The 16,061-nt window shown below is 40.1% G+C and overlaps 1 protein-coding gene across 1 annotated transcript in view; it reads left to right on the forward strand.

Annotated features, from left to right (window-relative positions):
- Positions 1–16,061, forward strand: part of LOC110535589 (receptor-type tyrosine-protein phosphatase N2) — a 288,776-nt gene that overhangs the window by 67,366 nt on the left and 205,349 nt on the right. The window contains exon 3 of the mRNA XM_021620665.2: positions 12,080–12,193. Within this exon, the coding sequence (XP_021476340.1) occupies positions 12,080–12,193 (114 nt within the window). The remainder of the gene's footprint in view (positions 1–12,079; positions 12,194–16,061) is intronic.

Below are 16,061 nucleotides of genomic sequence, written 5' to 3' on the forward strand. Positions count from 1 at the left end.
GTGAAGCATTTATTTGGGCTGCAATCTGAGGTGCAGTTAACTCTAATTAACTTATCCCCCTTGTCGTTTTTCCTATTTTTAACCAATTACCTTCAAAAGTCACATAATTAGTTAAATAAAGGCCACCTGTGTGCAATGTAAGTGTCACATGATCTGTCACATGATGTCAGTATATATACACTTGTTCTGAAAGGACCCAGAGTCTGCAACACCACTAAGCAAGGGGCATCACCAAGCAAGTGGCCCCATGAAGACCAAGGAGCTCTCCAAACAGGTCAGGGACAAAGTTGTGGAGAAGGACAGATCAGGGTTGGGTTATAAAAAAATATCAGAAACATCCCACGGAGCACCATTAAATCCATTATTAAAAAATGTAAAGAACATGGCACCACAACAAACCTGCCAAGAGAGGGCCGCCAACCAAAACTCACGGACCAGGCATGGAGGGCATTAATCGGAGGCAACAAAGAGACCAAAGATAACCCTGAAGGAGCTGCACATCTCCACAGCGGAGATTGGAGTATCTGTCCATAGGAACACTTTAAGCCGTACACTCCACATTTGGTGTTTGCCAAAAGGCATGTGGGAGACCCCCCAAACATATGGAAGAAGGTACTCTGGTCAGATGAGACTAAAATTGAGCTTTTTTGCCATCAATGAAAATGTTATGTCTGGAGCAAACCCAACACCTCTCACCACTCATCACCCTGAGAACCCCATCCCCAGAGTGAAATACGGTGGTGGCAGCATCATGCTGTGGGGATGTTTTTCATCGGCAGTGACTGAGAAACTGGTCAGAATTGAAGGAATGATGGATGGGGCTAAATACAGGGAAATTCTTGAGGGAAACCTGTTTCAGTCTTCCAGAGATTTGAGACTGGGATGGAGGTTCACCTTCCAGCAGGACAATGACCCTAAGCATACTGCTAACGCAACACTCAAGTGGTTAACTTAGAACTACCCCTCCCGGATCCGGGAGAATTGTCATCAACTGACACTAATTAGCATAACGCAACGGACAAACAATATTACTAGAAAATATTCATATTCATGAAATCACAAGTGAAATATAGTGAAACACAGCTTAGCCTTTTGTTAATCACCCTGTCATCTCAGATTTTGAAATGATGCTTTACAGCCAAAGCAAGACAAGCATTTGTGTAAGTTTATCGATAGCCTAGCATAGCATTATATCCAGCTAGCAGTAGGCAACTTGGTCACGAAAATCAGAAAAGCAATCAAATTAAATTATTTACCTTTGATGAGCTTCAGATGTTTTTACTCACGAGACTCCTAGTTAGATAGCAAATGTTAATTTTGTCCCATAAAGATTATTTTTATAGCCGAAATACCTCTGTTTGTACTTTACGTTTGGTTGAGAAATCCACCGGAAACTGCGGTCACGACAACGGCGAAAAATATTCCAAATTAGATCCATAATATCGACAGAAACATGGCAAACATTTTTTATAATCAATCCTCAAGGTGTTTTTCAAATATCTATTTGATAATATAAACCGTGACAGTTGGCTTCCCAGTAGGAGCGAGAGGCACAATGGCCGCCTTTGTCTATTACGCACAAATCACTCTGAGAGCCACCAGCTGACCACTGACGCAATGTTGTCGTTCACGCTCATTTTTCAAAATAAAAGCCTGAAACTATGTCTTGTGACACTAGACACATTAGGGAAGCCATAGAAAAATAAATCTGGTTGATATCCCATTCACTGCTCAATAGGGACGCATAGAAACGCAGATCTTTCTAAATAAGAGTCCCTTCCTAATTGGATTTTTCTCAGGCTTTCGCCTGCAATATCAGTTCTGTTATACTCACAGACAATATTTTTACAGTTTTGGAAACTGTAGAGTGTTTTCTATCCTAAGTCAATTATATGCATATTCTAGCATCTTGTCCTGCCAAAATAGCCCGTTTACTTTGGGAACGTTATTTTTCCAAAAATAGTGCCCCCTAGCTTCAAGAGGTTATTAATTAAGGGGAAACATTTAAATGTCTTGGAATGGCCTAGTCAAAGCCCAGACCTTAATCCAATTGAGAATCTGTGGTATGACTTAAAGATTGCTGTACCCCAGCGGAACCATCCAACTTGAAGGAGCTGGAGCAGTTTTGCCTTGAAGAATGGACAAAAATTCCAGTGGCTAGATGTGCCAAGCTTCTAGAGACATACCCCAAGAGACTTGCAGCTGTAATTGCTGCAAAACGAGCGCTAGATATGCAGATAGATATGCATGCTCAAGTTTTCTTTTTTTTTGGTCTTATATCTTGTTTATTTCTCAATAAAACATATTTTGCATCTTCAAAGTGGTAGGGATGTTCTGTAAATCAAATTATACAAACTCCTAAAAAATATATATTTTAATTCCAGGTTGTAAGGCAACAAAATAGGAAAAATGCCAAGGGGGTTGAATACTTTGGCAATCCACTGTAACCGTTAATTAACATAAACACATGTATCATCTCCTTGCTTCTACACATGGCTTATAAGACATTTTTAAAAAGTCTAATAAATCCATGTAATATAGCCTACACCTTCAAAATAAATCCATTATTTATTTTAGGCAGGTCTAAAGAAACATGATATTAAGAAAATGCAGTCCATTTCAGAAGAAAATAATAGCATACTCTGAGTTGTCCTTATCTTAGGTGCTGATGTGGCCATGCCAAATGGCTGTGGGCTGCATTAGTGCATTTAGCAGACAAGATTTGGTTATAATTCCATGGCAGTTTTTATATTATATTATAGTATGAATAATACAATTGAAAAAGCTGAATAAAATATAAATATTTTCTCCAAACAATTTGAGGGAGTGTGTTGCGCAGTTAACAAAGCAATATGCTTCATTTAGAGTTATTAATTTAACTTTAGCTGTTCTACAAACATTGAACTATATGTTTTGATTTTTAATGCATTATAAGGCTGCATGATGAGACTGTAATGATGATTTGAAAAAAGTTGCTTGAAATGCATGAGCTCTGCTTTGTTTTTTTTTGCGCAGGCTGAACACACTCCAATAGTACCTCATTCACAATTTGACAAGCCCTTGAAAATGCCTCAAATTTCATGACGGCATCCCCTTTGTGGCCTTAATGAACCCAAAAAAAAATCCATACCTTTTGCGGCCTGGAGTGCTGCCTTGTGCCCTTCCCACTGAGCAATCCGAAGTGCCTCTCACTCACATGGCTCTCTGTCACAATGATTGGGTCTTTCTCACAGGCTACAAGTTGAAGACATACACATTGGGGATGCAACTGTGAGCGTCCTGATCCAATTCCGAGGTGCATATTAAACATTTTGGAAGAACTGTCCACATTTACTTTTCGTCAGCCAACAAGATGAGTAGGCCTAATGAACAGCAAAAGCACTAGCCTATGTCAATCTACTATCCCTCATAGTACAAAAGTGGACCTATTCTATTCTGTGCGGGAAATACATTTTCCAAACATAGTCTGGGACAGTTGTGGGATGCGATAGATCCCAAATGAATACAATCACTAGCATCAAAAACACTTTTTTTATGCAATGTGGCTGACGCAACGGATCAGAACCTTTTAGCTTAAAATGTTGATAAACTATTAGGCTATTTCTTCACATTATAAGCGCAGCAATGCGCACATGGTAGAAGGCTATAAGCGCGAATGTTCCATTAGCGGAAAATGCAAGTATGCATGTAATGCTTTTATTAGGTGCATTTTTATGTTGAATATTTTCTTCTCCAAACTTGAAACTCACGCGCTATTTATATATGCCTATTAGTCTCTACTCCCATTGTAAAGTGGGTTAATGTGCTTAATTTTAATAAGTAATTTGGCCACATTAGTTGTGATACTAACCTTATTAAAACACATAGACCTACGGGCTAGGGTACATGAGGTGTGCGACTATGATTAGAAAAAGTTGAAAAATGCTGGGCATCATTCAAGTGATAATATAAAATTCACAATATTGTCACCCATCAGACTATTCTTTATTTAATCTTGCCTTTACATATACTAAATAATATACAGTACCAGTCAAAAGTTTGGACACCTACTCATTCAACAGTTATTCTTTATTTGTACTATTGTCTACATCCTAGAATAATAGCGAAGACTTCAAAACTAAGAAATAACACATATGGAATCATGTAGTAACCAAGAAATTGTTAAACAATCAAAATATATTTGAGATTTGAGATTCTTCTCTGGTTGACAGAATTCCTCTGGCATTCTCTCAACCAGCTTCATGAGGTAGTCACCTGGAATTCATTTAATTTAACTGGTGTGCCTTGTTAAAAGTTACTTTATGGAATTTCTTGGTTTTGAGCCAGGTATTATCGCAAGAACAGCTCAAATAAACAAAGAGAAATGTCAATCCGAAAAAATGTCAAGAACTTTGAAAGTTTCTTCAAGTACAGACGCAAAAATGAAACTGGCTCTCAAAAGGACCGCATTAGGAAATTAGAGTTCACTGCACCTCAGAGTGCAGCCCAAATAAATGCTTCACAGAGTTCAAGTAACAGACACATCTCAACATCAACTGTTGAGAGAAGACTGCGCGAATCAAGCCTTCATGGTTGAATTGCTGCAAAGAAACCAATACTAATGGTTTGGCCATTGTAGATCGTCATTGTAAATAAACATTTGTTCTGAACTTACTTGCATAGTTATTTAAATAAGAATAAGAAGAGACTTGCTTGGGCCAAGAAACACGACCAACGGACGTTAGACCGGTGGAAATCTGTCCTTTGAGAATTTTGTCCAAATTTGAGATTTTTGGTTTCAATTGTTGTGTTTTTGTGAGACGCAGAGTAGGTGAACGGGTGATCTCTTCATGTGTGATTTCCACCGTGAAGCATGGAGGAGGAGATTTGATGATGTAGGGGTGCTTTGCTGGTGACACTGTCTGTGATTTATTAAGAATTCAAGGCACACTTAACCAGCATGGCTACCATACTGTAGCATTCTACAGCGATACGCCATCTCATCTGGTTTGCACTTAGTGGGACTATCATTTGTTTTTCAACAGGACAATGGCTGAAAACACACCTCTAGGATGAGTAAGGGCTATTTGACCAAGAAGGAGCGTGAAGGAGTGCTGCATCAGATGACCTCCACTATCACCCAACCTCAACCCAATTGAGATGGTTTGGAATGAGTTGGACTGCAGAGTGAAGGAAAAGCAGCCAACAAGTGCTCAGCATATGTGGGAACTCCTTCAATAATGTTGGAAAAACATTCCTCATGAAGCTGATTAAGAGAATGCCAAGAGTGTGCAAAGCTGTGATCAGGCAAAGGGTGGCTACTTTGACAAAGGGTGGCTACTTTGTTTAACAATTTTTTTGGTTAATACATGATTCCATTTGTGTTATTTCATAGTTCTACAATGTTGAAAATAGTCCAAATAAAGAATAAAGAAAAACCCTTGAATGAGTAGGTGTGTCCAAACGTTTGACTGGTTACTGTATGTGTGACATTTGTTTTGATTTAGAATGGACCATTATCATGCACTTGTATCGAAACAGGTTCACCGGGAAAAAATACCACCATTTACATAAATAGCAAATGGAGGACCCTTTTCCCCGTGGTTTATTTTCATGCCAGCCAGGTAGTCTATACTCCTGTTGTAAATATAAGCAATGCGCTTAATATTAGGAAAGTTGAGAAATAAATAATTTAGGCCTAGCCTTTAGAAAGCTGATGGGATCCTCTTATTTTTATTAGTGGCTATCACTTTATTTTCTCCCGCAATTCCATAGCCTATAGAAATGTTGCGCAACATGAGCTCATGGGCTCTCATGAAGTGTTTGATTCGATTTTAGAATACATTTGCATTGATGTCAGCGTGATTAGAGCGACAATAGAGTCCTAAGTACCAGGCAATTAGCACGTTTGGTAGGCTACTAATGACCAGCAGCAGCATCAAATCTTGGAGAAGCCTAATTACGTGACTAAACGGTCATGGGGAATTTGACTGCCTTCATGACTAGAGACCGCAGGTGTGGCAGTAATGCGGTCACTGCAACAGCCCTTACCCTGAAAAATACTTACTTACAATCCCTTAACCAACAATGCAGTTCAAGAAATAGTTAAGAAAATATTTACTAAATAAACCTAAGTAAAAAAGGAAATAAAAAGCAGCACAATAAAAGAATAATAACAAGCCTATAAACTGAGGATACCGGTACCGAGTCAATGTGTGGGGGTAAAGGTTAGTCAAGGTAATTTGTACATGTAGGTAGGGGTAAAGTGACTTTGCATAGATAATAAACAGTGAGTAGCAGCAGTGGGGGTAAATAGATGTGAAAAAGGTGAAACCACTGCTGGATCTATGCAAAACAGATTTGTTGGAAGCTGAGTTTAGTGTCACTCGCCAGTTTCTGCAGACTGAAATTGCCCACTCTGGCTCCAATGAAGACAAATGGACCCCACTTGATATCCTGTAACGATTCTCTGGGCCTCTCTCTGCTATGCCGACTGTGGCTACTGCACTGAAATATGTAATGACTTTTGGAGTGTCCACAGCTACAATGTGTTCAGTCAGCACAGAAGAAGCATGTTACACCCGAGGAAAACTCAAGTAATCCAACTGGCATTTGAGGGGGATCTTACAAGAAGATTTTGGTGAGAATGGAATGATCAATTACTCAGGAAGTTCCCCAGACCATCAAGGAGCCTGCAACTCTTTCGAAAAGGAAAAAAATAGGCTCCGAAATGTTCAGATTTTTACAATTTTAATACAATCAGAAAACTTTTTATTTTCCCAGAGCATTTCTTTCCTCCTGGAAAGGAAAGAGTGAATTGCTCGCTCGACACAGCAGCGGGCCCCAGTGAAACATACACAGGGACAGGCACGCAGACCCTTTCATAACATGAATCATGAGGATAATGTACTGTACCTTACTGTCTGACCAAATCATGGTTTTAGCATCCTAAAAATGTTGACATTTTTATTGAGGTAAATGAATGTGCAACCTGCACCGATGCAACCAATGCATTAACTTTACCCTTGTCAAAGGGTCGCAAAATGTGACTCAATGGTCACAGTCTGGAGCGCTGCCTTGTAGGATTTTCACTATAGGCATACTCTCGAACTTTTGTTTTACATCACTGAAAAAGGCCTCCATTTTCGCAATCAACATTAGCCTAGGACAAGGCTCCTCTCTCACTTTTTCTCTCTCCTTAGCAGCAGAGCAGTTCTGGACAATTTGGCCCGCTGCAATTTTACTTATGGGTTTTCATTTATTTTATTGGCCAAAAGCCAGCAATTACCGGCTAATGGAAACCCTGTGCCCTAGTGGCATGTTCTGTCCATTGTGCTGACACAGCGCAACAGAGATACACATTTTGCATCAACTTGTCATCCAATCTCTTTTTGCTACACCCTTAGAAAAAAATAGTTATATATAAAACTTTTTGAATCTTTAGAGGAGATTAAATAACCCTTTTCTAAAGGTTCTATATATAAACCCAGTGCATGCAAATAACCTTGAGGGTTAAAGCCCTACCCCAGAGTGTAGTGAGGATTTTAGAAATCAACAGCTAACAAAGCTAAACCAGTCACATCAAACTCTGAAATGACAGCTAACGTGGATTTAGATATTTTCCATTGACATTTATATCCATATTAATGATGCTGCTATATGATTTCGTATGGTCAGAAAAATGGCTAGCTGACGTCCAACACTGTTAGTGCTCTATGGCAAGGGATTGATCAAATTCATATTTTGCAACACTTTTGCCAAGGTCTGAGTGGCAAACAGCAAGGTTTATAGAAACCTGTGCTGTTGCAAACTAAACGCTAGCTAGAAGCAAGAGGAAATAATATATCTAATACTTTTCACTCATAGATTTAAAAAAAAAAAAGTTAGATTTTGAATCAACCAAAAGGTTATATAACTAACTGCCATTATGATTCAAAAACCAACTGCCAATCCATTCCAGCATGACGACACAAAAGGACAGTGGTTGAACCAACTTGCAAGTAGACTACCAATAAGAACGTTATTTTTCAATCTATTAAGGTAAGCAAAGTTTCTTATTTAATTCAAATATATGAAGCCAAAGTCATATGATAAACTTTAGGCTAGATAAATAAAGTTGAAACTTTATTGGAATTTGGGCATGTTTGTATGCTAACTTAGCCCTGCTTCTTCTGTTAAGCTAGCTATCTTAACTCATCACTTTACAAGCTAGCCAGATAATTATTTCAAATAAACTTTATTTTATTATTATACCAAATAGAGCTGCGGACCCAGCCTGACATTGGCAATTAGCTAATTGTTTATTTTATTTCAGTATTCGTGTGAAGTCAATTGAGGGTTGTACCCTATCTTTCATGAAGCCATTAGAAGACTTTTGCTGACTGTGATTATTTACAATAAATTATGTATAATAAGTCTGGGTGATTCAATAGCCTAGTTAATCCTTACAGTTAGGAGTTGGAGTTAATATCATTGTAAAATATGTCCATGGTGTTAAATACAGTTTATGATCAAACATCAAATGTATAAGTTGATGGTTCGCATTACGGGATGTCAAGGTCATATATACAATAAAATAACAATAACGAGGCTATATAAAGGGGGTACCGGTAATGAGTCAATGTACAGGGGTACAGGTAGTCAAGGTAATTTGTACAGGTCTGTAGGGGTAAAGTGATTATGGATAGATAAGACAGGCATAGCAGCAGTGAAAAAAATGGGGGGGGGGGGGGGGGGGGATTTAAATAGTCCAGGTGGCCATTTGATTTACTTGTTCAGTCTTATGGCTTGGGGGTAGATGCTGTGAAGAAGCCTTTTGGTGAAATATTGGTATGGGCATGCCATTTTGATTCCCAATTACACAGTTGTTAAATTTTGCGCCAAATAGAAATTATGTGAGCAATAATAGGATCAAAGCGTAGTTTACATTGTTGTACCTCTTGGCGCACCGATCCCTTTAGCGGGATCATTTTTGTCAACATCCGCTAAATTGCAGAACGCCAAATTAAAATTAAATTACAAAAAATATTTAATTTTCATGAAATCACAAGTGCAATATACCAAAGCACAGCTTAGCTTGTTGTTAATCCACCTGCGGTGTCAGATTTCAAAAAAGCTTTACAGCAAAAGCTATCCAAGTGTTTATGTTAGGACAGGTCTCTCAGCAGACAAAACATTACAAACAGCTAGAAGCAAAGTAGATTGGTCACGAAAGTCAGAAAAGCAATAAAAAAAAGCAATAAAATTAATCGCTTACCTTTGATGATCTCCGGATGTTTGCACTCACAAAACTCCCAGTTACACAATAAATGTTTGTTTTGTTAGTTTTGTTCCATAAAAATAATTTTTATATCCAAAAACCTCCATTTAGTTGGCGTGTATTCTTAGCTCAAAATATTACTATTTAATAGTAGTAGCCATAATTCATCAATTACACCAGACAGGGAACCATTTTTGGTTTAGTGAAGGATCAAAGAACTTTATAAGAGGGTTCTATACTGAACAAAAATATAAATGCAAAATGAAACAATTTCAAAGATTTGACAGAGTTACAGTTCAAATAAGGGAATAAGTAAATTGAAATAAATGCATTAGGCCCTAAATCTATGGATTTCACATGACTGGGCATACAGATATACATCTGTTGGTCACATATACCTTAAAAAAAATAGGGGTGTGGATCACAAAACTTGTCAGTGTTTGGTGTGACCACCATTTACCTCATGCAGTGCGACACATCTCCTTCGCATAGAGTTGATCAGGCTGTTGTTTGTGGCCTACTCCACTTCAATGGCTGTGTGAAGTTGCTGAATATTGGCGGGAACTGGAACACGCTGTTGTACACGTCAATCCAGAGAATCCCAAACACGCTCAACGGGTGACATGCCTGATGAGTATGCAGGTGTCATGACTGTCCTGTGAGGATCACAATGGGTCAGATCAGCTTGGCAATGATTGACAATAACCAGACCTCTCACCCACAGAAAAGGGAAGGAGGGAACTGGGCCCGGTTTGACAGTTCACACCCTGTTGTAAATTACAGCAGAAGGGGAAGGGGGAGGGCAGTATTTTTTTTTAAATACCGCCCGTCCAGCATCACTACTCTGGACAGTTCTGACTTAGAATATGTGGACAATTACAAATACCTAGGTGTCTGGTTAGACTGTAAACTCTCCTTCCAAACTCACATTAAGCATCACCAATACAAATTTAAATCTCGAATCAGCTTCCTATTTCACAACAAAGCCTCCTTTACTCATGCTGCCAAACATGCCCTCGTAAAACTGACTATCCTACTGATCCTTGACTTTGGCGATGTCATTTACAAAATAGCTTCCAACACTCTACTCAACAAATTGGACGCAGTCTATCACAGTGCCATCCATTTTGTCACCAAAGCCCCATATACTACCCACCACTGAGACCTGTATGCTCTCGTTGGCCGGCGCTCGCTTCATATTCATCGCCAAACCCACTGGCTCCAGGTCATCTATAATGCTTTGCTAGGTAAAGCCCTGACTTATCTCAGCTCACTGGTCACCATAGCAGCATCCACCTGTAGCACGTGCTCCAGCAGATATATTTCACTGGTCACCCCCAAAGCCAATTCCTCCTTTGGCCGCCTCTCCTTCCAGTTCTCTGCTGCCAATGACTGGAACGAATTGCAAAAATCACTGAAGCTGGAGACTCATATCTCCCTCACTAACTTTAAGCATCAGCTGTCAGAGCAGCTCACAGACCATTGCACCTCTACATAGCCCATCTGTAAATAACCCAACCAACTACCTCATCCCCATATTGTTATTTTGTTCTTTGTTGCTCCTTTGCACCCCAGTATCTCTACTTGCACATTCATCTTCTGCACATCTATCACTCCAGTGTTTAATTGCTAAATTGTAATTACTTCGCCTCTACGGCCTATTTATTGCCTTACCTCCCTAATCTTACCTCATTTGCACACACTGTATATAGATTTTTATATTGTATTATTGACTGTACGTTTGTTTATTCCATGTGTAACTCTGTGTTGTTGTTTGTGTCGCACTGCTTTGCTTTATCTTGGCCAGGTCGCAGTTGTAAATGAGTACTTGTTCTCAACTGGCCTCCCTGGTTAAATAAAGGTGAAATTAAAAATTGAAGAAATGTAATGACCAGGAACCCGATGGTTACGTTGACAGTGCTCTAGAGTTCCTCTGTTGAGATGAGAGAACCTTCCAGAAGGACAGCCATCTCTGCAGTACTCCACCAATCAGGCCTTTTAGAGTGGTGTAGTGGCCAGACGGAAGCCACTCCTCAGTAAAAGGCACATGACAGCCCGCTTGGAGATTGCCAAAAGGCACCTAAAGACTCTTAGACCATGGGAAACAAGATTCTCTGGTCTGATGAAACCAAGATTGAACTTTTTGGCCTGAATGTATTGTCATGTTTGATGGAAACCTGGCACCATCCCTATGGTGAAGCACGGTGGTGGCAGCATCATGCTGTGGGGATGTTTTTTAGTGGCAGGGACTGGGAGACTAGTCAGGATCGAGGCAAAGATGAACAGAGCTAAGTACAGAGAGATCCTTGATGAAAACCTGCTCCAGAGCGCACATGACCTCCGATTGGAGCAAAGGTTCACCTTCCAACAGGACAACAACCCTAAGCAAACAGCCAAGACAAAGTAGAAGTGTCTTCAGGACAAGTCTCTGAAGGATCTGCAGAGAGGAATAAGATAAACTCCCCAAATACATGTGTGCCAAGCTTGTAGCGTCATACCCAAGAAGGCTTGAGGCTGTAATTACTGGCAAAAGTGCTTCAACAATGTACCGAGTAAAGGGTCTGAATACTTATGTAAATGTGATTTTTTAGTTTAAAATGTTGTATACATTTGCAAATATTTCTAAATACCTGTTTTTCCTTTGTCATTATGGGGTATTGTGTTTAGATTGATTAGGAATAAAAAAAACAATTTAATCTTTTTTAGAGTAGCGTAACAAAATGTGGACAAAGTCCAAGGGGTCTGAATACTTTCCGAATGCATTGCATGTAACAGAAATACTGACCATCGCTGGTAGATGATCTGTTTGTTGACAGTGTGTATGTGTGTGCTCTCTCATAGACAGAGTGTTTGGAAGGTGTCTGGAGTTACCTAGTGCGGACCTATACACCTATGATGTGTCAGCCTCTGCTCTACAGCACCTGAGGACTCTCCTCCAGAAACTGTCCCACAGAGGTACTGTCTGTCTGTCTCTCTGCTTGCCTGCTTGTCTTTCTGTCTGTCTCACTGTCCCTGTACAGATGCGTGTGTATGTCTGATTGGTCCGTCTGTCCTGTCGACATTATAAAACAGATTCAGCTGTTATGTGAAAGCAAGCCAAACGGTTGGATTACACATTTGGCCCAGAGGTAAAGGACAGGTAATTTGCCTCATACAGGCCTTTGTTCCCTGATCATATAACAGCAATAGGAATCTAATTGACTCGTATGATTGCAGGACATTTAGTGCTTATTTTGTGGATGAGTGACTGTGCTGCATGCGGCGTAATTGCGTTAGATTTTCTCTCCTGCTCAATGAATGAGAGCACAGCAGCTAATGTGCTTGTTAAACAGGGTAGATACAGGATAACAGGACACAGAACTGGCCCAAGGATGTCCTCAAACAACAGGAGAGAGAACAAAGTTGGAAAATATTGTCTTTGCAGGGATGCAACTTATATTCTCCTGTATTTACCCCCCTGGATTAACTATCTAATGTTAGCTAAATGTAGTAATGAATGAATTGGCCAAATGTCTTTAAATGGACAATTCTGTGAACTGCCTTGTACAAGTTTTAAGTTGACACAATACCTGTTAGCAAAGGTGTCAGCTAGAGATGACGTGCAGGAGCTTGCAGGGATTTGTAGTTTTGCATGATGTCTACTTTGACGCTTTTGGCATTTTCAAATCTGAGAGTAAATAGAGCCGAATATATTGATTAAATATTTACATGGTTATCAAAACGTCACTCCAGGGTAAGCCTACACGAAACACAGCCCTTATTTTAAGTGTTTCTAAAAATCCCCAATGGAAAAATGAATGGTAGAAAAACAATTGGAACCATTTCCCTGTTTGACCATTACCCTGTTTTATGGGCATTATAACACCTCCACTGTGGGGCTTTATATTAGAGATCTGCACACGCACCCGCAGCTTTTCATACCACACCCGTTGGCTTTCTGTCCGATTCCCACCCACTACCTCAACAACTGGTCCCAAACCTAATTGCAGTCCCGCAATGTTATTTTAGGAAGTTCACTTGCCAGCCATGGTCGAGGAATTTTGAGTCCTGTATACAATATCAAATGCGCAAAAATAACTTAAGAAATAGGTTAAATTACAAGAGATGCTTACATGGCCCATTTATATTAAGCCATCTGTATTACTGGGCTATATCAGCCAATATGCTAGATGTAGTTTGAAGAGAGCAGAGTTGGAGAGACTTGCACTTTCTCTTTAGTCATTTGTATATCCTAACTTTTAGGAGTGGGAAGATTTTCAGACAGATAAATATGGGTGATCAACATTTATATCTAGGCAATGAAGTAAACTATAGCCTAATCATAGGAAATCTGATAACTGCCCCGTGCTTCTCCGCCCATGCATAAGCTATAGCCTACTCTATTTAATTGAGACCACACTGAACTTGAAGCAGCAAGAACGATGACAGCAACACTTGCTACGTTTTGCATATGCTCGACTCACCATAGTAGCCTAACGTGCTGATTAGACCGGGCACGTGCAGACGTGCGCAATTGCGCGCATGTTGATTTTGTCCATCCACCACATACGCGACCTGGACATGCAGGTTGAAATATCAAAACATACTCTGAATCAATATTTATTTTTGGACAGGTTGAAACACATGAAACATTCATGGACATTTAGCTAGCTAGCTTGCTGTTGGTAGCTAATTTGTCCTGGGATATAAATATTGGGTTGTTATTTTATCCTTTTTTTCTGGATCTTTGTAGAATTATGACCCATTTTGAGTTACACAAAATCGTGTGTGCTCTACCCAGACAATTACTTACACATGATTTCTGAAACTATGGCTCATTTTCTCTAAACTCGACACACAAAACCCCAAAACATACACACAGCATTCAAAACGTCACACATCTCTTGCAAAACCAAACACTCAATTCAAAATGATTTTAACTCCTCAAAATTGTGTTTTTGCCGCAAAACTCTACACACAAACCATCAAATGATTGGCCCTTATACATGGATGTGACAAATGTAAAACTTGTGTCTTTTGCATTTTCAGTGGAGTCCACGGCAGTTTGTAGTAGCACTCACACGTGCATGTATGTGCACAAATATATACAGTATGTATGCCTATAAGATTATATTTACACTATAAACAGAAATGCAAGGGGGGGGATCAAATGTATTTCTATCTCAAAACATTGTATTTTCATCCAGATTTTGGGATGAACAGTAACAGACAAAACAAATACAGTAGAAGATAAACAAATAGGCTTGTTACTATAAAGAAAAAAACAATTAGGGTGCATCCTGTTTCCTACTTGGGTCTGGCCACAGCACCTCATCAACATCACAAGCGATGTTCTCTCTGGCTAAACAGCGGGGGAAGTAGCGTCTGGAGTGGCATATCCAGCCCTGGCATGCCCCCTTATCTATGTCACCACAGGCCTCCTCCATCGCCTGGAGAAGGGGTAAACGTTGGTGGGGTTGGCAATCGTATACCTTATAACGCCACGCCGAAAATAACTCTTCTATTGGGTATTAGAAATGGAGAGTATGGTGACAGGTTGAGCGTCAAAACTTGCGGATGGTCAATAAACCAATTGCGGACCAGTGTAAATTTACATTGTCCCAGATGACAACAAACCTGGCCTGCTCTGGTCCATTCCTCTGGTCATTGGGAATGAGGATATTATGCATAGTGTCAAGGACGGCAATAATGTGGGCAGTACTGTTAGGACTAAGAGTGGTAGGATGATGAAGGTCACCATTCTGACTAATGGCTGCACACATTGTGATGTTGCCACCACACTGTCCAGGGACATTGACGATGGCACAGTATCCTATAAGGTTTCTTCCTCTGCATCTTGGTTGAGAGAATGCAAAGCGAGTGCAAAGCTGTCATCATGTAACGGTTTTCCTCCTCTTCTGAAGAGGAGTATGAAGGATCGGACCAATATGCAGCGTGGTAAGTTTTTGTCATTTTATTAAATTGCACTGAACACTAAAAATACAAAGTAACAAAAAGAACAACCGAAACAGTTCCGTCTGATAACTAAAACAAAGACAGAAAACAACTACCCACAAATATAAGTGGGAAAACAGGCTGCCTAAGTATGGTTCTCAATCAGAGACAACGATAAACAGCTGCCTCTGATTGGGAACCATACCAGGCCAAACACAGAAATACCAAAACATAGAACAACACATAGAATTCCCACCCCAACTCACGCCCTGACCAAACAAAAATAGAGACATAAAAAGGAACTATGGTCAGGACGTGACAGTACCCCCACCCCCCCCCCCCCCCCCCCCCCCCCCCCCCCCCCATCGTTATGTTTGGAGGAAAAAGGGGCATGCTTGCAAGCCGAAGAACACCATCCCATCCGTGAAGCACAGGGGTGGCAGCATCGTGTTGTGGGTGCTTGCTGCAAAAGGGCTTGGTGCCCTTCACAAAATAGATGGCATCATGAGGCTGGACAATTATGTGGATATATTGAAGCAACATCTCAAGACGTCAGTCAGGAAGTTAAAGCTTGGTCGCAAGTGGGTCTTCCAAATGGACAATGACCCCAAGCATACTTCCAAAGTTGTGGCAAAATGGCTTAAGGACAACAAAGTCAAGGTATTGGAGTGGCCATCACAAAGCCCTGACCACAATCCTATGGAAAATTTGTGGGCAGAACTGAAAAATCATGTGCGAGTAAGGAGGCCTACAAACCTGACTCAGTTACACCCACTCTGTCAGGAGGAATGGGACAAAATTCACCCAACTTATTGTGGGTAGCTTGTGGAAGGCTACCCGAAACGTTTGACCCAAGTTAAACAATTTAAAGGCAATTCTACAAAATATT

The sequence above is a fragment of the Oncorhynchus mykiss genome, chromosome 11, assembly GCF_013265735.2.
Source record: "Oncorhynchus mykiss isolate Arlee chromosome 11, USDA_OmykA_1.1, whole genome shotgun sequence".
Classification (NCBI taxonomy): domain Eukaryota; kingdom Metazoa; phylum Chordata; class Actinopteri; order Salmoniformes; family Salmonidae; genus Oncorhynchus; species Oncorhynchus mykiss.